Raw genomic sequence first — 25,360 nt, 5'->3', positions numbered from 1 at the left:
AACACATACATATATAAAACACAAAAATAAAACAAAAGCCTAGAGCAGCTTTCTTAATATTCATACATAAAAATAGAAACTATATACAAGTAACCATTTTAATGTTTAAATTTTTAGATTTTATTTGCATGAGCATCTGCATGCATGTATATGTACACACACACATACACACACGCACACACACACACACACACATACACAATGTATGTATCTGGTGCCTGTGGTAGTCAGAAAAATGTGCAGGAGTCCTTGGAACTGGAGTTACAGATAGCTGTGAGCAACCAGAGAATTGAACCCACATCCTCTGCAAGATCGACAAGCACTCTAACCGACTGAGCCATCTCTCTAGCTTCCCCATTTTCAACTTTGGAACACTTTCATATATCATACTTAAAATATCTCGGAGAAGAAAGCAAGTGTGCTCATTGCTATTTGTAGGGAACGTGGATGGTAGGTAGGGAAAGGAGGCTCTAACATCTGACACACTTCCAGCTTTACCATCTAACACACACACTTTATCTCCTTATGCCAATGTGGGAATTCGTAAGAAAGCAGGCCACTTCTGCTTTTTTTTTTAGTTTTTTTCCCTTAGTTTAAAGATGTAATTCCGCTTTAATTAAAATACATTAAAATAAGCAAGTAAGTGGAAAAGATCCTAATGGGTACAGTTTTCCACCTTTAGAGGTAACCATACAAGAAATGAGTACTAGGAAGCTTAGCACTGCAAGGGAGAAGAAAGGGAGCAGGAATGATGCTGTCATGTCCATCTTCCTGCAGGGGCAAAGATGGGGAGAGGAGCGGCCTGCCGGGAAGTGGGGGCGGGGCGCTGATGAGCCATGGCCATGTTAGAACACAGCTCCAGATGGCAGGAGGGGGAGGGGTGGCTGGTACCGCTGCTGTCAGGGTTATTTTCCAATCATCAGCACAGGGTATTCCAAAGAGAGGCCCGTTTGTCTTTGGTACCAAGAAAAATCATTTCAACTCATTAATTTGTTCTGCTAAACTGGCAGCCGCCGAGCATGCGTCAACATGCCTCATAAGCAGCTCCTCCCTGAAGGAAATGGCCTTAAAATGAAAGTAGACCCGGGGGGAGGGGAAACATGAAACAAAGCAAAAAGAAAGGCACTGCTGAACATAAGCGCAAAAGATAACACAGAAAGACAAAGCAAGAAAAGCAAACATGAGAAATGGATATTTAATACTTTTAAGAATAACCATAAAAGCTCTCCAAAGAGAAGAGCTGGATTGGATCTTCTTCACGGAAAGTTCCAGGCAAAGAGGGCACTTCCCGGAAATGGGGAGACACCACCTTGAGAGGTCAAGAGTGGAAAGGTACTGGTCTGGTAGCCTATTGCCTGTGAGGAAATCATTGCAAACAATGGCCCATCGGGCTAAGTCAGAGGGTGGGAGCACGGTGTGCTGGAGTCAGGGAGTGGGAGCACGGTGTGCTGGAGTCAGGGAGTGGGAGCACAGTGTGCTGGAGTCAGGGGGTAGAAGTACGGTGTGCTGGAGTCAGGGGGTGGGAGCACGGTGTGCTGGAGTCAGGGAGTGGGAGCTCGGTGTGCTGGAGTCAGGGGGTGGGAGCACGGTGTGCTGGAGTCAGGGAGTGGGAGCACGGTGTGCTGTAGTCAGGGCACAGGAGTACGGTATGCTGGAGTCAGGGAGTGGGAGCACGGTATGCTGGAGTCAGGGCACAGGAGTACGGTGTACTTGAGTCAGGCGGTGGGAGCACGGTGTGCTGCAGTCAGGCGGTGGGAGCACGATGTGCTGGAGTCAGGGGGTGGGAGCACGGTGTGCTGGAGTCAGGGGGTGGGAGCACGGTGTGCTGGAGTCAGGGGGTGGGAGCACGGTGTGCTGGAGTCAGGGGGTGGGAGCACGGTGTGCTGGAGTCAGGGAGTGGGAGCACGGTGTGCTGGAGTCAGGCAGTGGGAGCACGGTATGCTGGAGTCAGGGAGTGGGAGCACGGTGTGCTGGAGTCAGGCGGTGGGAGCACGGTGTGCTGGAGTCAGGCGGTGGGAGCACGGTGTGCTGGAGTCAGGGGGTGGGAGCACGGTGTGCTGGAGTCAGGGAGTGGGAGCACGGTGTGCTGGAGTCAGGCGGTGGGAGCACGGTATGCTGGAGTCAGGGGGTGGGAGCACGGTGTGCTGGAGTCAGGCGGTAAGAGCAGGGTGTGCTGGAGTCAGGGAGTGGGAGCACGGTGTGCTGGAGTCAGGGAGTGGGAGTACGGTGTGCTGGAGTCAGGGGTGGGATCACGGTGTGCTGGAGAACTGCTATACAAGTCCAGGGATTAGTACCGGGAGCCCAGTGTACAGAGAGACTTAGAGCAGCACAGGCACGTCCTGATAGAGATAAGCCCAGCTCTGTGCCTCCATTTATCCTGCGCTGTCAAAGGGTCCCTAGTACCACGTCCACGTCCACGCCCAGGTGTGTGCAAAGCTGGGAAAGCTTTGAGACCGGATGAGACTATTGCAAAAGGCCGACCCCAAAGCAGCTCCTGAGTGTGCTAATTGACAAGGAAGATAGGGCGGTTTTGAAATCATGTCCGATTCCAACTGTGGCATGTACAGACACGGTTCAGCCTGACTGCTTCATGTAAACATTCCGGTGCCGGCGCCTGGTGGGATGGATTTCTCCCAGGAGAGGATGTCCTCTCAGCTCAACTGGAGGCCAAGCACAGGGAAGAAGGGCTGAGGGCTGGACGGGAAAAGAAGGGTTGCCTTCGAATGTTTGCTGCAAAAGACTCAGGGGATGGGAAGAGTCTCAAGGGGCCTGGTTCCGAGGTTCCCTACCAGAAAGGGCACCTCAGCTGAAGGACAAAGGTGACCTTGACCAGCAAGAATGGCAAGAAAAGATTGAAAGGATCCAGGGAAGAAAGAGGTGCCCAAGCACGTAGGAGATGAGCATTGAGGGGCGAAATGGGAGTCAAGTAAATGATACAGTAAGAACGCTTACAGAAAGTGACAGTGAGCAAGTCCCCCTTAACTAGTGCCTCTGAGCACCATCTTTAGTGTCAATATTAACAGGGTCCAGTTCCACCATCTTTCATTTCACTGTTCTCTATCTTTCACCTAGAAACATTTCACATCAACTACCAGCTCTCTCTTTTATAATAAGAGAGAGAAAGAAAAAGAAAAACAAAGCCCCCTCTTTTGCTATAGGTTTGATTACTACAGATAACGCAGAAGATGCAAAAAGTATAAAGAAAAACAACTATTCAGAAGATTCCCCACCCAGAGATACACCCTGTATTTTCTTCCTGACTCAACACTTATCACACTGGGTCACATTATCAGGCTTAGTGTGTGCCAGGCATTAGGATCAACCCTTGACGTGGTTCCTCTCTTTTGATCCTAACAAAGTGTCACAAGGCGAGGCAAATACCAGCAACGTCAAAGGCAGCACAGCCTGGGGCAAGGAAGCAATCTGCATAGGGCGCAGTAACAGGAGGTGGGCTTAAAAAATCTGTCTGCACTCTATTTTTAATCTGTGTTTTCATTTTAACAAATGTGAACATATTCCTGCCATTAAAATATGCTGGCAACTACCATATGGACTTCCAGAATCTTCCCGTCTTCTACCAGGAAACAGATCATTTCAAATTTTTATTAATCTCAAGAAAAATAAATGTGTGCATGGACATCTGTGATGGTTTGCATGTGTCATCCCAGGGAGAGGAACTATTAGAAGGTGTGGCCTTGTTGGAGTGGGTGTGGCCTTGTTGGAGTGGGTGTGTCACTGTGGGTGTGGCCTCATCCTAGCTACCTGGTAGTCTGTATTCTGCTAGCAGCCTTCAGATGAAGATGTAGAACTCTCAGCTTCTCCTGCACCATGCCTGCCTGGACACTGCCATACTTCCTGCCGTGACAATAATGGACTGAACCACTGAAGCTATAAGCCAGCCCCAATTAAATGCTGTCCTTATAAGACTTGCCTTGGTCATGGCGTCTGTTCACAGCAGTAAACCAACCCTAAGACAGCATCTCTGATTGTTTTCTCATAACAAATGCATATCAGTTTCCACTGGCATTTGAAAGAGTGATAAATCTTGATAAATCTCTTATAGGCAACTCTCTTAGGATCTTAATCTGATTAATCGCACTTCAACAAACTCTCTGGGGTTCTGTAGGCAAATCCAAATCAGTGCCATCCACAAATATTAGATTATTTCCAATAATTAGAAGAGTTCCTTTTAAATCGTCATTTCTTGTCTTATCAAGGTGGTTAAAATAATTCTCGAAGCTTGTTCCATGCAACATTAACAGTTTTTTATCAAATAGCTTGGAGGAGCCATGTGTCAGAATCTCCAGAGCAAGCTTGGTTTGAGTGGTGGGGATTGTAAGTATCTTTATAGTGCTCATTTCTGTTATTTTAGCACTAATAATGGATATATTGGGGTTTGGGTTTGGAAAGTTATATGTATGCTAAGAATATTGTTAGTTATAGTTTACTAAAGTTCTGTTTAATTGACAGAATTTAAAAATCTATCATTTTTTTCCTGCGACTTAAAAGATAGCCAAATATATTTTCTCTTGATAGCTTTTTGCAATGGCAAAAATGAAATTAAAAAATTCCATTTTGGTTGGTTATCTTTGCATTCTTAGAATAAACTTTTTTTGTCTGGTTAAATTATTATTTAAGAGAAAAAGTCTACTTTGACTTTCTTTTCAATATTAAATCTTAATCTTTTGAAATATATCTAAAAGATTTGTACCTTTCTTTGTGTGTGTGTGTGTGTGTGTGTGTGTGTGTGTACACTTACATGCACACAGACTTAAACAATAGCTAAAAGAAAGCCAAAAATGTTTAATCCTTTTCCTTGATCTGAAACATTTTCTAAACACAAGGAGAAAAAATATTAATCTGCCCTGTAAAAATTCCAAAGAACTTACCTCTAAAATTAAGCCTAGTCTATTGGAGGGCAAGGGACTCCCAGAAAACTTTCCAAATCAAAATATTTTCATTTGTCTTTGTGAGTTTTTAACTCTGTCTCTTTACATTTTCCTAGAAAGTTGACCCCTTCGTGTAGATTTTCAGTTTATCAGTATCGCCTCTCCGAAGCAGCTAGAGCTTAATCCTCCACAGCTCCACACCTGGCCTCTCTGCTCTTGTGTTGTGTGCTAGCCTTGGTGTGTTTAATCTCCCCGATCCAGCTTACTGCACACTCCTTCATTCCTTGACTTTATCTCAGAATATGCGGCTGGAGTATCAAATCAGCAGCTTCACAACGTTTCTAATTATTAAGTTATTAATTTCTGTTTTTATCTTAATTACTTCCTTTAGTTTCTCTTATTGTTGCTGCTGTAAATTCCTTGGTGCAGAATCCATGTCTCCTTTTTGTATTAAATGGATTTAAAAGTTATAATTTTTCTTTCCCTATGCACAGCTCTACACACATTTCCCATAGGTACTAGCTGGTGAACTAGTACTTTCTTTTAATGGCCTCTGTAAACCATTTTGCCTCCTAACTGTTTTAATGTTTTCTGGTTCTCTTTGTTACATTTCTGCTTTTTAAATTAAACCAATAACCATGCAAAACTCAGGAAGTATAATCAACCTGGGAGGGACTACAGGAAAGGCCAAAATGTAAAGAGAACAGGTTCCATTACATGGAAGCCCTGTGAACAGGATACACTAGAGCTGGGTTAACGATGCTCCTGAAAGAGGAGCATCACAAAGGAATACCGCAGTCTCCACTGAGATCAGCAGCCGGATCAAGAGCAGGGCACTGTCGTGTGGGTTCCTCAGGCAGCAGCACTGAACAAAGAGAATGATTTCAGGGAAAACAGGGCCTGTGACCATGGAACAAGACATAAGGACAGTGGCTGCTTATCCTGGGTGTCAGCATGTGCCGACAGACAGAAGCAAGAATCTCCACATTACGAAACAAATGCACAGGAGGTCAAATCAAGGAAAGGCAGTTGGTATAATAATCTGTAACAATTGCCCAGTCCCCATCATTAGGGAGATGGGAATGGTAAGACTCAGGAAGCAAAACCCTGCTACGATAAGGCCTATTTGGGTAAGCAAATGGATTCAGTCTATGTGTCGGAGGAGCATGGTGGAGTGTGCTGAGAGAATGTAATCGGTGGGACGATCCAGGACCTTCTTCAGAACAAGATGCAAAGGGAGGAAGCAAAGGAAACAGTGAAGATGTATGGAGATGTGGACCTGTGCTTCCGGAATCCATTTGATAGATGTCCTGGGAATGTTGAACCTCGAAGGAACAGGGGGATAAACATGGATAGAAAGCTGGAGAGACGCATGCACCCTCGGATCTGAAGAGACAAGCAAAGGCGGCACAGAAGATTAAAAACAGAAATGGAAGCTCCGTAAATCTTCTCATAATTCAGGAGGGGAGGGGAAGAAAATGATTAATAACCACAACAGAGGAAATGCAGCCAGAGATCATAAAAATAAAGAGAATACTGTGGATGGAATGTCAGTTACGTGGCAAGAGTATAAATATGTGCAAATGAACTGCCAAGCACAGAAAATGAGAACGTACCGGTCCACAAATGAAAAGAGACCAGGAAGCAGGGTAAGAGGAAGGCCAGCTACTTCTGTTACTGCAAATATATCTTAAAGCAGCAACAGAGATGGCAAAACCAAGTCAGTAGCCAGAGGAAGAGCCACACAAACACCAAGAACAATGGGGTGCAGGAAATATTAAATAAGATACAGAGAGACAGAAAGGACGTTCACCTAGAAGGTGATTAACGAGAAGAAAAGACTTTCAGAGCAGTAAACAATCTACACGAAGCAGCAAACTCTGCCTTAGCGTCACCGAGCAAAGCTACCACCTGCTCAGGGTGAGCACCAGTCACAGTCAAGGAGAAGCAGAAATCCCCTGCACACTGGGATGAGTTAGGATCAAACCCTTGCCTGCCATGGTCTCTCCGTTTTCTGGCATGGGGTCCATGCAAAGTGAACTGAAATCCTGTAGACAGCTGAATATGTAGAAGAAAAGTCTGTACTCGGCACAGTGCGGGACCACACCGCAGGCCTCATAGCTTTGCGTGTTTCCTGTAGCACTGCCTGCTACACTGTCCTGAATGGTTGTACAGTAAAAAGCACGGTGCTGTCTCAGCCTGCTTGGCAGAAGCAGTTTTGACCATCAGATGCCAACCCCAAACTGTTTTAGCCGCCAGACTACACATTTTCAATTGTGAAATTCCACCATTGGGAAACTGGAAGGTTCTGCATCACACCTGCAGGTTTCTATTGCTCACAATGTGCGGAATGCCTCACATGCAAGTACAGACTTTTAGACCACAACGCCCGCTTCATTCAAAGCACTGGGATCTTCTCTGGGTGCCATCTGTAACTTCATAGGTCCTTGGTTACTTTGTGAGGTTGGCTGTGTTTTGTGTCCCTGAGTGTGTTGTCCTCTTCTTCGTGAGCTGCCATCACCACCTGTGGGCCACTGTTGGACTAGGAACAAAAGCTGTGGCTAAAAGGAGCCACCTCCACATAACAACCCCAGAATTCATCCCCCGTTTGTAAAGCGGTGTCAGTTTTTCCAACTCTTACTCTTCAGAATCAAAGCACTTCTGCTCCCCAGGCCTCCAGAAGCATATGGTACCTGAAGCGATTTGCAACGACAAGGAAGGCCTCATAAATACCTTCTGATGTCCGTCTCTCGTCTTTTGTGGGTTTGGGTCACCTTTGGTCTGTGGAGGATCCTTGTGTCCTCGGCCGCCAGCCTGTGAAGGTACGAGTGGAGAAGCATCTCCCTCAGTGTATTCCTCTTCCTACCAAGGGACCGCTGCTAATAACTCAGCCTCCATGTGGAGCGTACACTAAGCTTTCTATACACACTTGCTTATTGAGTGATTTATGCACACATCTGAAGACACCCCCTGGGATATATAAAAAGAAGGCTAGTGTAAGCACCATCATCCAGCACATTTTAAAGGATGATTTAAATGTTTGTTTAATTAAGCTGTAAGAAAAAAAATTTTTCCCCTTGGAGATAACCGACATAATTCATCCCTTCTGGTGGGAAGCTGGAGATGCTTCTGAGATGATTGCAACCGACCGATTGCTCCCTCTCCCAGCCGCGTGGTCATGGTGCTGGTGTAGCATCCCTGCTATGGCCGTTGCTCCTTAGTGGTGTCCTATCAAACTCTGTCAACTGCTGACTGCTACAACCGTAATTCCAAAGGTGTATTTCTCTCTAAGCTTTTATCTGTACCCAAAATGCAGGTCTAGTCCCAAGAGGAGGGGATGAAAAGCCTGCTCTGGAGCACAGGAGCCTTGGAAGAGTCAGCTCCTTCAGCAGGATGCCTTGCAGTCTTTCTGACTCATCATTCCTAGCCCTGGCCTAGTAGCCATCTTGTAAAATGTATGAGATTTCTGGTTATAATGGTCCCTGACTTACAGTTCACTTGTGAGGGTTCTCCCCACCCCCAGTGCTATGGTTGTACAGAAATGATGTGGATGCAGCAGAATTGAGCTCTGATCCTCTCCCTGGCTAGTGATATGTGGTAACACATTAGCTCTGGATGCTTGGCAATGGGAGAGAGCCACAGATCGCACCAGCCACGCAATCAGGAAGATAAACAACTTACACTCCACAGCCTGTGATGATGCTAAGCTAGGATGTTCACTGGGCTACGTGCATCAAATACATTCAGATTGGTAATATTTTCCAGTTGCGGCAGGTTTATCTGGGTGTAGCCCCACTGTGAGCCCAGACAATCTGTTCATGTGTCACGCAGGTTTTCTACTTCACATTGACCTTATAGCCCCAGCCTCCTAGAGGCAAGAAGAACAACCTGATAACCTGGTGCTCCTGGAACTGCACTCCTTGGAACAATGAGTGGGAAAGCCACATATTTCAGGCCTCATTCTCTGGACGAATAATCCAGAGATCCATGTAGGCTCCCTCCCCCGTTCCTTTACTATAATTTTTCTCAAGTACTTCTCAGATCATTCCCCGATAAAAATCCATCTACCACCAAACAAACAGCAAGAACCTCTCTTCAGAGAGGGAGAGGAGCTTTCAGAATCACACCAGGCAGAAGTTCAGTGAGACTCTCGGAGCGCTGTGTGTTCAGAAATCCTTCATACGCCCAAAGCCTACTTTATCACATAAGCAACCCACACACCACGACTTTCTCTTATCTACATTTCCGAACACCGAGATAAGCCACAGCAGCTGGGTAGCGACTCTTCCATTCCCCTTCCATTTACATGAGAGAAAGTCAATCTTAGTCACAAATATTCCACATCAGATCCAGGGAGCAAAGAAGAATGTCAGCAAATATTATGGTTTGAACAGGGACGATGAATTCTATTTGAGTACTTGCTTTATAACTGTATCGTTACTCTAAATCGGGATATGAAGCTTAATTTTTCAGTTGCAACATATGTTGCTATATGAGGTACAACATAGGAGACACCAAATAAAAAGCTACAAGAGCCCAGGAGTCACATGGTACCTTAGTTGGGGAAAGCGCAAAGTTTCCCACAACCCTAATTCATGCTTACCCAGCTAGGATCTCTAAGCAGGACTGGAAGTTTCTGTTAAAAAAAAAAAATACAAAAAAAATATTTTATTTTCTACTTTTTCTTAGTTATTAATACTAACCAAAACTAAATCACTGCATCCACATAATTTTGTAGTATTAATATTCACTTGATATAATAATAGACTGAAGTTCTGTCATCAAAGCAAAACACAACTTTATCCATTATAAGCTATACTTACAATACGTATATTTTTAAATAATACTTGAGCCTCCTATGTGCAAGTATTAGGTCAAAGGAAATGACAGACTTCAGTAAGTGTTGTGGAAACCTTCCTTCCCATGATGTGAGGGTGTGCTCTGTATTTCAGTCATTAATACTACTGGCAAAGAACTAAGTGCCAGCAGTATTTGGATATTGTCATTTCTATGACCCTTCACTGAGTTTTCTATTTTATAAAAACATTTGTCCTTCCTTATCTGCCTAAAGACAATCTAGAAATATAGCAGAGATTGCATGGTTGTTTTAAAAAAAGAAAGAAAAAAAGAAAAAAGACTCGATGGTCAATGTCTGAGCAGGAAGCAGGGGGTAGAACTTCTGGTCAGAGGAGAGATGCTGAGAGCAAAGCAGAAGTGGACACAGAGCAACAGAGAGGTCTAGAGTCTGGCATGTGGTGGGTCGCAGACTATATGAGCTACTGGAAGACTGCCCGTGCAAAAGGCCTAAGCTTCAATCTTTATAGAAGACTCCGCATCCTATTTATACTGCTGGTAGGTCCAAGAGAGTCCCGTGATAAATAGTAGTATGTGAGCACTGACAGGAGACAATGTTTGCAGTACCAAGTCATGATAACTGTGGTGACAAATGAGGCTAGTAAGGGTGGCATTAGTACACAGTCAAAGACACCTTCTCAGCGAGGGTGGTGCTACGCTGTACTTCAAAGAGCAAATGGGAACCAGAGGAAGGCAAGAACATAGCATTGCATGAAGAAATGATAAATCACAGTTTTAGCCAGGATCCGGTTCTACATGGAAAGTCTTTAGTAAAGTCCAACCCTACAAGGCTCAGAGATCTATATGGAAATGGGGACAGAAAAATCGTAAGAGCCAGAAGCAGTAATGAATCCGAGGAGACAGTGTCTGCCAGACACAGCAGGGCTGACACAGATGGACTCAGAGACCACGGCGGCACATGGAAGACTTGCTCGGGTTCAAAGCAGACAAAATCCTAGCACAGAGAAGGAGAAATGGGACCTGGTTCCCACCTCTACCTAAGAAGCCATTTGTTATGAACACCTGCTGTGTGGGGATTTTGTTTTGTTTTGTGTTTTTGGTTATTTTGGTTTTTGATTTTTTGGGTTTTTTTTTTTTTTTTTTGGTTTGGTTTGGACTTTTTTGTTTCATTTTGGCAAAATTTTTAAAGAAAGTGATACAAGAAAAGAATGAGCCAAATCAGTAGCTGGCAAGGGGCAGGAGATGGGGCCAGTAGACTAGTTTCTTCTCTTTGCTCTGCAAAGCATCTGACAAAATGCAGTTCGAAGGAGGAAGGGTGTGTGCTGCCTCAGTTTACATGCCTGCTCCTCCTCCACGGTGAGAAGAGCACAAGGACACGGGCCAGAACCCTCTGTCACTGTGCAGCCACTGTCAGGAAAAAGAAAGCGAACCAAGAGAGGGGCCAGGCTACAAAGCCTCCAGTCCCACCCCGGTTGGCCACTTTCTTCAGCAAAGCTCCCACCTTCTAAAGCCATGCTTTTCAGCCTTCCTAGTGCTTCGACCTTGTAATACGGTTTGTCATGTTGTGGTGGCCCCCAGCTGTAAAATTATTTCATTGCTGTAATTTTGCTACTGCTATGGATTTTAAATTAAAGATCTAATATACAGGATGTCTGATATGTGACTCCTGTGAAGGGGTTGGTCCACCCCCAAAGGGGTCCTGACCCACAGATTAAGAACGGCTGTTCTAAAGTTCCCATGATCTTTCAAAACACCACCAGCAGCTGTGCATCAAGTGCTCAAATACATGAGCCTCTGGGAGACACTTCACATTCAAAATGCACAAAAGACAAGCATTTTATTTTCCTTCTTTCAAGCTGCATGAGGGCAAAAGAAATGAATGCACCAGTTATTTGGGAAGTCAGAGGGGTCATAGGAAGATGAAAGAAAGGAATTATTTAAAAGTCTAAAAGTCCAAATAGATGCTGTTTACCCTCATTGCCTACTCTTGCCCCAAAAAGCCAAGTGCTAACTCTCTTAACACTAATGGGAAATCAAAGTGTATTCTCTAAGTGGGGGTTGGGGGGATGAAAGCAGGTGTACCACCCTGGTGCCTTCGGCGGGGTTCACACCTATGTCCCTGTTACCACCCAGAGGAAAGAGAAGATGTATTCTTTCAAAAGCATCAAAGACAGAAAATTGAGAATGAATAATAAAAGCTTCATACTCAGTCACACCGTTACAGAATATCAGGAGAGGAAAAGAGGATGTTAAATTATTCCCAGGGAAAGCAGGTTTCAGAAGCTCCTGTAAGAACTGAAATCCAGATGCCCTGGGACTCCTCAGGAGCCAATACTGAAAGTGGAAAGAAGAAGACCATCAAAACTCAGAAGTAAACCTCCTTCCAGTTTGGAACAGCCTCCAGTCAAGCCGTGGGTGCAGTAGGGAGACTAATAAAGAATAGTTCAGTCACAGGAAGACAAGAACACATTTGCCTTCTGTGCATTTTCTCCAGGACCCTATTAGATGAGATGTTACATTAAAACAAAGAAGCAAAGCATCAAAACATAACCAAGGAGATCCAGAGACCAGAGGATAAAAAAGCAATAACAGAGGGTGATTCCCAAGACAGCCTCAGAGCATCCTCAACCTCTGCTGGATTTCACAGCTACCTCGGGTGCTTTAAAAACCCTCAGGTCCAGGTCACACTGTAGCTGCATCTCTGGGGGTGTGGCCTAGACAGGAACATTTTTTAAAGCTCCCCAGATGGGTTCCCTGGGCATCGAAGGCTCTGACCCTTCATGCTAAAGTTCCAGAAGCCCTGTGCTGAGAACCAGAAGAACAAGCTGGTATTCATAGCTGCGGTGAGCTGAGGTCTGAACGGGGAAGAGAGCACTGGCGAGCTCGCCGACAGCCACACCATAGAAAATGTGTGGAAATCTTATCAAGAAGCATTGGGCAGAGCTGCGAAGAGCATTTTCTTTTGAATAGTTGGTTAAGAATGCAAAAGTAGGGCTGGAGAGATGCCTCAGTGGTTAAGAGCACTGACTACTCTTCCAGAGGTCCTGAGTTCAATTCTCAGCAACCATATGTGCTTACAACCATCTGTAATAAGATCTGATGCCCTCTTCTGGTGTGTCTGAGGACAGTGACAGTGTACTCACATATATAAAATAAATTTTTTGATGCAAAAATAAAATAAAATCTTTTCAAAAGTTTGCAAGTTGTAAGAGACAGAAAATGTAACCAGAATATACTATCTGACCAAGACAAAAAACCCACTCAGATAGGTCATAATACAGGGAACCCTGAGACAGGGAAACCTGGTGGCATTGAGAAAAATGACATGAAACGAGTTAGCCAGGATTAAAAAGTCATCAAGAGAGAGCAGTATGCACATGTCAACTGATAGTGCCAAAACTCCAAAAGGGTACAAAATGGCCTCCCAGAGATAGCTCCACCCCAATTTCTAGACTATGTTAATATCACTACCTATGACAAAAGGCACAACCAAAATAGAGAATCCTGAGATGGGAGATTAGTTTATATTAACTAAGTAGACCTAATATAATTCCAAGGTTCTGCAAAACAATGGGGCAAGAAACTCAGAGCAGGGAGAGGGAAAGAGATCAGGTTGATGAGGCATGGCACAGGCTACCAATGAACGCCTAGGCTCATGAGAGGTCACCAAAGGCAAGGTTTGGTGCCCACAGTCCCCACAAAATTAACCAGTCCCATGGATGTTTAGAGCCCTTAGACTCATTTTGGATTTCTGGCCATCAGATATGTAAAAGAATAATTGAATTTGCTTACGTGGAGACATCCTCAGTGCAGTCCTTCCCAGCCTTGGCTGCACTTCATAGCTACCCACTGTTAATCTGCGGAGGTTTGTTACAGCAAGAACAGAAAATACAAGGACTTTGTGGTGTTTGGGTACAAACAGGACAAAACAGAGTAGGGAGAGAGTGGACATATAAGGATCACATGACATCCTAAAGGCAGTAATGCATGACCCATAGATTTAAAAAATACAAACAAGTCTCATGGAATATGTAGAGCAGAGAGAGGATGTAGACAACCACAGGACAGCTTCCCCCAACATAAGCATGCACATGGACCGCCCATGGGCAGCCATGAGCAGTATTAAACAGCGAGTTCAGACTCAGGTCTGTGGTGGGATTTGAGATGTCTCTACCTCTGTACGTTCCCAGATGACCAATGTTGCAGGTCCAGGGATCACAGTAGTCTAGGCGAGTTCTTTAGACTTTAGGTAGGGGATGGTGAGGGCATATCTAAAGAGTCAGACAAAAGGAGCAGGGTTGTGGTAGGAAGAGAGATAGGCAGAGATATGGAGAGAAGAAAGCATTTGCACCTAACTATGCCATTTAGACTTCATCTTTGAAGATACTGGGAGCCACTGGAAGATTTTTGAGGCACGTAAGATAGGGCTGCGATTTTAGTGGCATAGATATCATAGGAGTAAACAACCACTTTTTTACTGGATTTAGGTCCCTTTCTACAAGATGAAACCCATACAAGGCACCATTATTGGACCAAAAATCTATGGCTAACTAGTTCATAGGACTGGAGGAGAAACTACTACCAATATTCTGCTGAACTGACATGGTATTAAACTGGTCCCTAATGATTTAGTACACCCGTAGATCAATATATCTCTCCAACCCCATCAGGGAAGCTTCTAACTGCAACACTGATTAACACAGAGACCCACAACTGGCAATGGCACAGAAGATGAGAGACAATGGACTTCTCGGCTGTAAATAAAATATCTACACACAACCCTCCTCCTAATGCTCAGGGGTCATTGTGGAGGACAAAGTGGGAAGATGTGAGAGGCAGAGCAGTAGCTGACTACCGGGAACCTCTTCTGGATCAAGCAGGGACATATGGATGGATTCACAAGACCTGTGCCAGCTCAAGCCAGACCAAAGCCTTGAGAGGGGATTAGGCAGCAAGTCCTACCCATATCGGAGGAGCTATTACCAATTAATTGTTGCAAGATATTTGATCACATGGTAAACCTCGAGATTGTACTGTTTACTGGGAAAACTTGTTTCTAGTTGTGATGTGGCTCATCCTTAGCACACACCTTCAATCCAAGAGCTTCTGTTTCTTGTAAGCAGGATTAAATAAAGTCAGCCATAGGTCAAGAGGCAAAGCAAGCAACTCGTTGACCAAGAATGAACATAGGAAGAAACAAAAACAGAGAGGAAGAGAGGAGTGGGGGCTGAAGAAGAAATGCACAGAAGTAGGAGGGAGGGGCATTCAGTTTGAAGAGTTTTTGAGATAACATGGAGAAGAGTTTCCTTTTCCCTCTGGGACACGGGCTGAGGAGAAAGGTCAGAAGGTGCTTTCTCTGCTTCTCTGAGCTAGGGGGCTTTCACTATGGCATCTAGCTCCTGGGTCTTTATTGGTAAAATTGGTTTGAGATTTTGTTTAAAATAAAAAGTAACAGATGCTGGGAGAGGTAGTTTTCTCTAATAAGAGTGTATCCCTTACTAAGTTGACCATGCTCTAGTAAGTTGAGGATACATATCCAAAAAATAATTAAGCTACACAAATAGGCCTTAATAGGTTAAAAAAAAAAAAGACATAATGTTGGATGGGTAGGAAAGGATAGAATGGATTTAAGAAAAGCTGAATAGTAAATATGATCAAAATTTACTGTGTTGAAAAGAGGTTCATATATATATATATATATATATATATATATATATATATATATATATATTCTTCATGTATATACACATATATGTACATATAATATATATACACAAAATTTTTAATGTATTTGGAAATAACCATTGCTAATAGGTCGAAAGAAAGGATTTTTGTCCCCACCTTAACCCTGACTCATACTTTCTAGAGAGAGTGACACTATCTATGTGTGAGTGAGTTCTGTAAATTCCTTTTTGTCTAGAGTCCTAAAGTTCAAAAGTCTTTCTAACACACAAAGGAATTTTCTTGCAGCCTTTCATCTATAGTATTTATAAAATCCCTATCTTCCAATGGTGGATAGATATTCAAATTAAAAATGTGTGTAAGAACTCATGGGGAGATAACCCATGCCTGGTACTGGGAATTTCCTTTATTAAGCCAGGCATTTGGTGGACAAAGCAGTTTTGTCCATTTATGTAGGGTGTCTCTGTTCAATATGTCTGTGTGTGTGTGTGTGTGTGTGTGTGTGTGTGTGTGTGTGTGTAGAGTTATAGTATACTATCCCTAGCTGAGAAGATATTGGCAGCTGATACCTGGCCCATGCCCAAAAAAATAAGCAGCACTTACTAAACTCAATGTGCAGAGAGTGAGAGAGTGAGAGATTTTGGAGCACTCTCTCTCCTAAATGGGATCTATGTGGAAGAAGAAATAGGATGTTTCAAGAGCCAGAGGTGGTAGCTGACTCCAAGGAAACAGTGCCCAACACACGGGAACTCATAGAACTGTGACAAGAATGCACAGGACCTGCAAAGATTTCTCCACGTGCAGAGAAGGGCAAGTGGACGGAGAGTCCCGGCCTAAGTAAGAAACTATCCGCAGTTAATTAACGTCTTCTGGGAGAGCAGACATACCCCAGACTCTTCCCAGAAGCAGTTAGAAATGATTCCATTATTTCTGGTTAGTGCTTTGTCTTGTTTAGTTAAGTTTGTTTGCTAGTTTGTTTTTTGTCTTATTGGTTTGGTTTGGTTTTTAGTTCGTTTGTTTTTATTCTTGTTTTTGGAGATAGAAAGAACATAAAATAAAGTGTGTGGACAGCAGTGGGGAGAGCATGGGAGGAATTGAAAAACGGGCAAAGATATAAAAGAACATAAAAATATAGTTTAAGAAAATTTTAATTAAAAACAATTTAAAAAAGAATGAGAGGACACGAAGTTGGGAAGAGCCAGAGCAATAGGATGGGTGTGCTAAAGGTACAGTGAACATAAATATAAAACGTTACTCTGTAAATGTAGGAAGAAGATTTCTACAAAAGTTGCTCTGAAGAGCACACTGAAATTAGGAAATGGTAAAACAATAACTTAAGTCCTCACAGCTCGTCACATGCATGCGGATGGAGGGGTCACTGACTAGGTATCCTCTCTACAAGGGACACACGCTTCTCACAGAAGTGCAGGCTGCACACTGGAGCTCCCAAAGCACTGGAAATGGCTCCACAAAGCCTTCTCAAAATCCTGTGTGTGTGGATTAGATGGATGGAGAGGAGTCACACTGCAGGTAAAAACTCAGTTAAGGATATCAAACACTGACCATTTATTAATAGCTTCTTGTCAAAATGGAGTCGCTCCTGTATGCGGCTCCCAAGAAACCATCCTGAGGCTGAGCCTGCTTCGTCTTTCCTAATGGCAGATGGAGAACGATGTGACGTGTGCACTAATCAATCTGCTGAGGATGCAGCTCTGGGAGACACGGCTGATACCTTCTAGATGACAATATTAAGAATTTGGGAAGGTCTTGTGAAATCAAGAAAATGAGTTGAAATCCACGGAGCCAGCAGACACAGTCTTGGTGCATGTTCCTAATTACAGGACTCAGAAGCTCCCGACTAGAAAGCAAGACTTGCTGGCGAGCAGAACCCTAAACGCTCCAATTCCATCTGTTCTCTTGTTCCTGCACAGCCACTGGGACATTCAGACTTGCTTAGGACTTGCCCTCCACACACAATTTAAGTCTGTGACATGCAGTTTCTCAACTGTCCCCCTCAGTGTCCTGCAGCAGTGGGGGTGAGATGATGGATCTGGGGTGACACAAACTTTAGAGCTCGCACTGACAAATTTAGAGTGTACAGCACCACATCAGAAACGGAAAAACTAAAACAGGATGCTTACAGGACAGGAAGCAAGAGTGACCCTTTATCTAAGAGGGCCATTGTGTTTCTTCCAGTTAGCAAGCAGTAACCAAATCGAGCCATCTTCACCTTCTGAAGAGTTTTCAAACCCCCACCCTCACATCTAGTCTCTCTTGTTGAATTCTTTATCACTTGATGCCAAGACCAGGATCTTTAGGATTCCTCACACTCAATTCTTTTGGATCTGTCCTTCACACCGCTGTTTGTGTGTTCCACTGTCTGTGTGGGCCAATGTCTGTCTGTGTGGGCCGCTGTCTGTCTGTGTGGGTGTCTGTCTGTCTGTGTGGGCGGCTGTCTGTCTGTGTGTTCCACTGTCTGTCTGTGTGGGCACTGTCTGTGTGGGTGTCTGTCTGTCTGTGTGGGCCGCTGTCTGTGTGGGCCACTGTCTGTCTGTGTGGGCCGCTGTCTGTCTGTGTGGATGTCTGTCTGTGTGAGCGGCTGTCTGTCTGTGTGTTCCACTGTCTGTCTGTGTGGGCGGCTGTCTGTCTGTGTGGGCCGCTGTCTGTGTGGGCCACTGTCTGTTTGTGTGGGCCGCTGTCTGTCTGTGTGGGGGCCTCTGTCTGTCTGTGGGGGCCGCTGTCTGTGTGGGCTGCTGTCTGTGTGGGCCACTGTCTGTCTGTGTGTTCTACTGTCTGTCTGTGTGGGCTGCTGTCTGTCTGTGTGGGCCACTGTCTGTCTGTGTGGGCCACTGTCTGTCTGTGTGGGCCGCTGTCTGTTTGTGTGGGCCGCTGTCTGTCTGTGTGGTCCCAGGAAAATACAAGAAATCGCAAATCCCCCTTTCACAGCATTTTAGGCCCAGCATTGTCCACAGTTTGCCAATTTGACACACAAATGTTCTTAGTGGCTCTTTTACTAGAAGTGACACCAGCTTCCTGTTGGGGTCATTTCTATATGACCCATTGTCTAGGTCAGCAGTTTAAACCTATGAGTCGTGCCTTTTTGAGGGGTTGAATGACCCTTTAACAGGGTCACCCAAGACCCTCAGAAAACACAAATTTTTACATTATCATTCATGACAGCAGCAGAATTACAGCAATGAAATAGCAACAAAACTAATTTCATGGTTGGGGGTTATCACAACATGAGGCGATTTGGTTATTGCATTAAAGGGTTGCAGCATTAAGAAGGTTGAGAACCACTGAGCTGGGTGATGCTGCTAGAATTTGGGGACCAGAGATACTACATAAACTGGAAAATAATCGGCCCCACCAAGTTTACCATTGATACCCCAGTTGATGAAAGTTCCTCATGGTTCCTGCTTAGTTCTTGAGCCTTCTGGCTTACTTCTCCCTTGAATCTGTGGACGCCATTTTCCCCTATACCAACCATGCTTTTCCTTGCCTTTATACCTTGTGGAGATGAATTCTAACACCTGGAATGACTCCATCGTTTTACTAACTCATTTTGTCACCTGCGGTCCTGATGTCCTCTACCAGGAAAAGCTGCGCACAGCCTGGCTTACAAACTTCTAAAAGAGCAGCAGCCCTTGCTGGCTTTCTAAGTGATAGTTTCTCTCTCTTATCTGGGGTCACTCAGGGTAGAAAGTGAATTAGACCTTATATGGAAATAAGCCTTTTGGCGAGGTAAAGGAATCAATACCCAATATTGTTATCAACAATAACAATATACCTGATTGCCCAAGTTTGCCCAGCCTCAGTTACCATTGCCAAACCTCGGAACCAATGTGAGTGGATGATAAAGAGAACATGGTAGGAACACTATGACAGTGTCTTTCACCATAAAGAACAAAAGTGTGTTGTTTTCAGGACAGGGAAGTGAATTTAAAAATTATAGTGCTAAGCAACATAAGCTAGACTCAGCTAACCAAATATCAAATGTTTATTCTCCCATGAAGAATCAAGATTAAGGAAATAAAAACGTGAAGATGGAAGGACTATTTGGGTAAAGGAGTAGGACCAGGAAGACTAGACAGTGGGAGGGTGGGGCCAACAACAGAGGGGTTAAATAGTGAAAGTGTACTTCATCCTCACATTAAAATATTAGAAGGAAAAAAATCATTCTCTACAAGAGAAGAGAGTTGGGGGAGGATGGCTGGGTAAGAATACAGACTTTCCAGTTTCCCGTGTTGGGAACAAATACAAGTGTTATTTCACACCTCGAGGAACAGTTGCTGGGGGTGGGATTATTCTGTGCTGTATCTGTCACTTTGCTACTTAATCTCTTGTCCCTAAACATCTCTTCAAAAGGTGCCAGACAGCACCCTGCATAGGTTTGCACTCACCCATCTTGAGGACTGGGCAGCAGACGGAGCAATTTGACGGGTACTGCTTCTCAGGTCAGCGTCCAACCTGCTCAAGAACTCAGCAGTTTTGCTAGCAGGAATACAAATAGGTGTTAGTGCTCAAAACAAACAAATGGAAACAGCACCTTTGGGGCCTGAACTTCCATGAGGTAGTGACTAAAAATATCTTCAGGAGAACGGAAGGTTAAAGATTGAGGTGCAGTAGGAAATCGAAGCCAAGTGGTTTTGCGGGACTGCATCTTGAAGAACGTGTGTTTTAAAAATATAAAGCTGTGTTTGTGAAATGTGAAGCTGTTAGTTCATATGTTGCACTTTGTCTTATCGACAGAGACAAATCCTCCTGCCACTCCACGGGATGCTGCTTTGTTTCCTCTGTGCATAGCTCAAGTTTGACATCAGACTTCGGTGTAGCCCCCGAGGAATCCTGATCCCTGACATCTCACTGCGCTTCAGATTTACATTAAACCCTGAGCCCTCCATAGTCTTCCTTTAGTCATCTCATAGGGCACGCGGCGCCATCAGCCAACAGTTCTCCCTGTTTATGGGCCGGGAACCCTTCATGGTTCTGAAACAGAAATAGACCCTTTATCCAGATACAGAAATACTACACCACACCACACACACACACACACACACACACACACACACACACACACACGGATCTTTGCGTTTGATTCAAGGAAAGAGATGAATGCTCCCAGAGGTTAAAAAGTACCCTACAGTCACACAGCACCACACACCTACAGTCACACAGCACCACACACTTACAGTCCCGCAGCAGCACACACCTACAGTACCACAGCAACACACACCTACAGTCCCACAGCAGCACACACCTACAGTCCCACAGCACCACACCTACAGTCCCACAGCACCACACACCTACAGTCCCACAGCACCATACCTACAGTCCCACAGTACCACACACCTACAGTCCCACAGCACCACACACCTACAGTCCCACAGCACCATACCTACAGTCCCACAGCACCATATCTACAGTCCCACAGCAGCACACCTACAGTCCCACAGCAGCACACCTACAGTCCCACAGCACCACACCTACAGTCCCACAGCACCACACACCTACAGTCCCACAGCACCACACACCTACAGTCCCACAGCACCACACACCTACAGTCCCACAGCACCACATACCTACAGTCACACAGCACCACACACTTACAGTCCCACAGCAGCACACACCTACAGTCCCACAGCACCATACCTACAGTCCCACAGCACCATATCTACAGTCCCACAGCACCATACCTACAGTCCCACAGCAGCACACCTACAGTCCCACAGCACCACACCTACAGTCCCACAGCACCATACCTACAGTCCCACAGCACCACACACCTACAGTCCCACAGCACCACACACCTACAGTCCCACAGCACCATACCTACAGTCCCACAGCACCATATCTACAGTCCCACAGCACCATACCTACAGTCCCACAGCAGCACACCTACAGTCCCACAGCACCACACCTACAGTCCCACAGCACCACACACCTACAGTCCCACAGCACCACACACCTACAGTCCCACAGCACCACACACCTACAGTCCCACAGCACCACACACCTACAGTCCCACAGCACCACACACCTACAGTCCCACAGCACCACATACCTACAGTCACACAGCACCACACACTTACAGTCCCACAGCAGCACACACCTACAGTCCCACAGCAACACACACCTACAGTCCCACAGCACCACACCTACAGTCCCACAGCAGCACATACCTACAGTCCCACAGCAGCACATACCTACAGTCCCACAGCAGCACATACCTACAGTCCCACAGCACCACACCTACAGTCCCACAGCAGCACACACCTACAGTCCCATTGCTTGCAATACAGCAACAGGAGACACCCTGGGGCTTGTTGAGCAGCCAGTCTAGAAGATCGGGAAGTTGCAGACCCATTTAGACATTCTAGCTCAAAACTTATGATGATAGCTGGGCTCCATGGCCCACACCTCTAATCCCAACAGCCTGGAGGTAAAAACAGGAGGGGCTCTGTGAGTTGGAGGTCAGCCTGGTCTACACAGCAAGTCCCAGGCAATCTAGGGCTACATAGTGAGACCCTGTATTATTAAATTAATTAACTGACTTTACTAAGGTAAAGAAGCAATAGAATAAAACACCCAATAGTGACCTCTAACCTCCACATGCATGTATACAGGCCTACATACACGTGTTAACATACAAGTGTGTATAGCACACACCCAAATACAGAGTACTACTGACTCAGGCACACATTTCTGGTATTCCCTTTAGCTTTTTGCCTTGACATGTAATGCACAGGTAATGGGGCCTTTGACTTTTTTCTTAATCTTAACCATCACTCCGTTTTTCCTCTCACCTACGCCAGACGCAGAGCACTGGAGTTACTTCCTACTCCTTACTTCACGTTCTGCTTCAGTCCCACAACAGAGTAACATCTGTAGTGTTTTACTTCTTAGTCCACATTTAAAGAAGCCAGCCTCCTGTGGCCTGCTTCCATCTTCCTTCTCCTCTTCCACCTACTATACCTGTAGGTCTAATGCTAAGAACCTAGGACATGGGCATCAGAGGAAACTCGGGGGTCTGATGAGAGCCAGTGGCATCCAGTTGTGTATGCAGGGAAAGACAATTCAAAGAAATGAAACAAAGATGCTAACACAACATCATGGTGAAGTTTCTTGAATATAACACAGCATTTAAGTAAAGTTGGGTGCTTGAGTTAAGACAGGAATTGTGTTAAAAGTGAAGCAACATTCACAACCCCAAGAAGCACAGGACCTCAGCAATCACACAGCACACACCTGTCCACTAGTTGCCCAGGATAGACAGAGACTAATGACGTCACACAATCTGATGGTAAAATAGGAGAGAGTCCAACCACATGGTATATGGCACTTCACATTCTTCCTGGTGAATATTCATGTGACTCTAGTGACCATCAGAGCATGAACACAGATGTTAAACTGCCAGCTTTAAGTTCATATTTATGAAGCTATCCTCATTGAAAACTGTAAATGATGAATAACCCTCCCAGTGATGTTTGTGCTGTTGGGAGGGGCAGTTTTTACCTTATTTTACTGTCTAACACACAGACTCAGTTAGCCACAGGGTCCAGACAGAGTATGTATAGAAGTAAAGAAAAAGATCAGGCTTAGCAATAAGTGGCATCTTCCAGTCAGATCGAAGACTAGGACAACACCAACCATGTTGGGGCTTTTGACAAACTCGAAAATTATTTCGCATGCAAGGGGGTCAGCTGCTACTTAGCGACAGACAAGCGTTGCCAGTGGGTAATAAGCCAGAATGTCAGATGGCCCAGGTTTTACTATTATAACCAAACTGCTGAAATTTTTAATGTGAAATAATTTGGGAATTAATTTTAAAACTCTTAAAACTTTGCAGGCTTATACCACTGGCCCCAAGCAAAGTATGAAATAAACAAAGCAAAGTCCTCTGCAAGCCAGATGTGGTCCCAAGGGCTCTTTGTCATGATTAAATCATTGCTTCTGCCTGACCATGTTTGTGTTACTGACAAAACATTTATTTTATAACTATAGGTTCTTTTTTTTTTAGGTTAAAAATAGGAGCAAGAACAAAAAAAAATGGTTTCTATAGTGCTTCATATCTGCCAGCTAAAAGATATCACACCATGTTTCATTTTTATGCCAAATGCTAAGATATATCATTTTTATTTACACTTACGGCTCTGTGTATTTGTGCTAATACAAGAAAAGCAAATACTACATATAAAATAAAAAAGGAAAATCCACAGAAAATATTTATAACCAAAGAAACATAAAAAAAGGGCTACTGTGCAAAATTCATGAAGAACACTAATAAATCAAATTTCAAAAAGACAAAGAACTCAACCTACAAGTTGGCAAGAGATAGAAATGTAGACTTCACTGAAGAAAAAGCACAATTAATAACGTGAATAGTAACATGGCTCAGGTTTTACATAACAGCACGGTGTCAAGGCCTGCAAGGAGATCCTTACATCTACAAACTTCATAACAACCTTGCAAAGACATCAACATCTTCAATTCACACAAGCAACTAGCTCAAGGCCATACAAGAAGCAGGTATCAGAACCAAGACTCAGACCCAGACATTCCAACTGAAGAGGCCATACTTTCAGCTTGGACACTCGACTGCTCCAGAGGAGGAGTACCCACGTGCAGAGATGCTCTTGTCTCAAGTGAAAATAGGAAAATTGTAAGACACTACCACACACACACACACACACACACACACACACACACACACACCACTTTTTAAGTATGGGACATTGCCCCATGCTAAGAAGGGTATTTGGCAGAATTCCTTTTATGACTTGCTGATGGAAAAGCAAATTGGTCACCCAGGAGAAAGAAATGTGATAATGGGACTCGTGACACCTAAGGAGAAGTGAGAAAGAACATGGAATCCAGCACCGTTTGTAAATGTCCCAGACAAGTAAGGAAGAGACGGGAAGGGAGACAAACAGGAGGGAGGGAGAACGGGATGGGTGAGAGCCCACACCTCAGGGTTATTGTGGAGTGACCCATTCCTACGAAGAATTGTTGTACTGTCAAACAGCAGTGTCTGATTCCTACAAAGTAACCTACAAATTACCCACACTGTCCCCCAACTCAACGAATGACTCCTATTTCCTTAGCAGTATCAGCTTCTTCCTCATGTTGGGATGTCACCCCTACCCTGATGATTTACCAAGACACGCAATCAGAAAATGCCCCTGTCAAATTATGCCAATTTGTCTATTTAAACTCCTCCCCAAATTACCTAACCAGAGTTCAAACCCTGCTGGGGACAGCACACCATGACAGGCACGGCCAGCAGTGGCCGGGATGGAGACATCTCAGTTGTTCCCATTTCTCCTAACCTTAGCCCTGGACAACGGCTGTATAAACTTCATTTGTGTGTGACTACTTTTCAGTTGGCCTTGGTGTGCATAATTATTCTACTATATCTAACTTTTCTATTTCTTTCTGTTTCTGCTCTGATGGATTCTGTGAAACTAGATGTTCCTTGATGTAGTGATTCTTAAACAATTGGAAACTGAGGCACAGGGGCCCAGCACAGCACAGTCCTAATGGTCCAGGTACAAGCTGTGTGTTCTCATCTTGGAAACAATGTAATAATTACACAATGGTAGTTCCAGATTAGTTCTTGACTTACAAAGAAAGTTTGAAGAAGTTATTAGAAAATAAATTAGAGCCATCATTGAGACCCCAAGAAATAAAAACGTTATTGAGGTTATGAAATAAGTTTTGCACAACATTTGAGAGTGGTTCCTGGAAAAGAAAGTATATAGTGCATAAAATTATATACTAGTAAAACTCAGTCAAAACACTGGGATTCTCAGGAGAGTCATTGTGTGCAATGTGCAGAAGCAGAAAGCTGGAGGAAACACCGAGTTAAGGGTTGACTTCATTCTCTCGGGCCGCTGCCTGGCAGCTTTGCCCATGTCATTTATCAGGAGAGTTTCATAGAAAAATGCAAGTAGCTGACCCCGGAGCACTGAGCT

At 44.5% G+C, this 25,360-nt stretch overlaps 1 protein-coding gene across 1 annotated transcript in view; it reads right to left on the bottom strand.

The window, feature by feature from the left end:
* EPSTI1 (epithelial stromal interaction 1) overlaps nt 1-25,360 on the bottom strand; it is a gene marked incomplete at its 5' end in the record, with an annotated part of 96,576 nt that overhangs the window by 22,302 nt on the left and 48,914 nt on the right. Inside the window, 3 exons of the mRNA XM_080917057.1 lie at nt 7,623-7,703; nt 9,493-9,525; nt 19,790-19,880. Coding sequence (XP_080773183.1) covers nt 7,623-7,703; nt 9,493-9,525; nt 19,790-19,880 — 205 coding nt within the window. The remainder of the gene's footprint in view (nt 1-7,622; nt 7,704-9,492; nt 9,526-19,789; nt 19,881-25,360) is intronic.

Source organism: Micromys minutus (assembly GCF_963924665.1).
Source record: "Micromys minutus genome assembly, chromosome: 5".
Lineage (NCBI taxonomy): Eukaryota > Metazoa > Chordata > Mammalia > Rodentia > Muridae > Micromys > Micromys minutus.
Note: the sequence above shows the minus strand (reverse complement) of the source record. Positions and strands in the feature narration are given on the sequence as shown.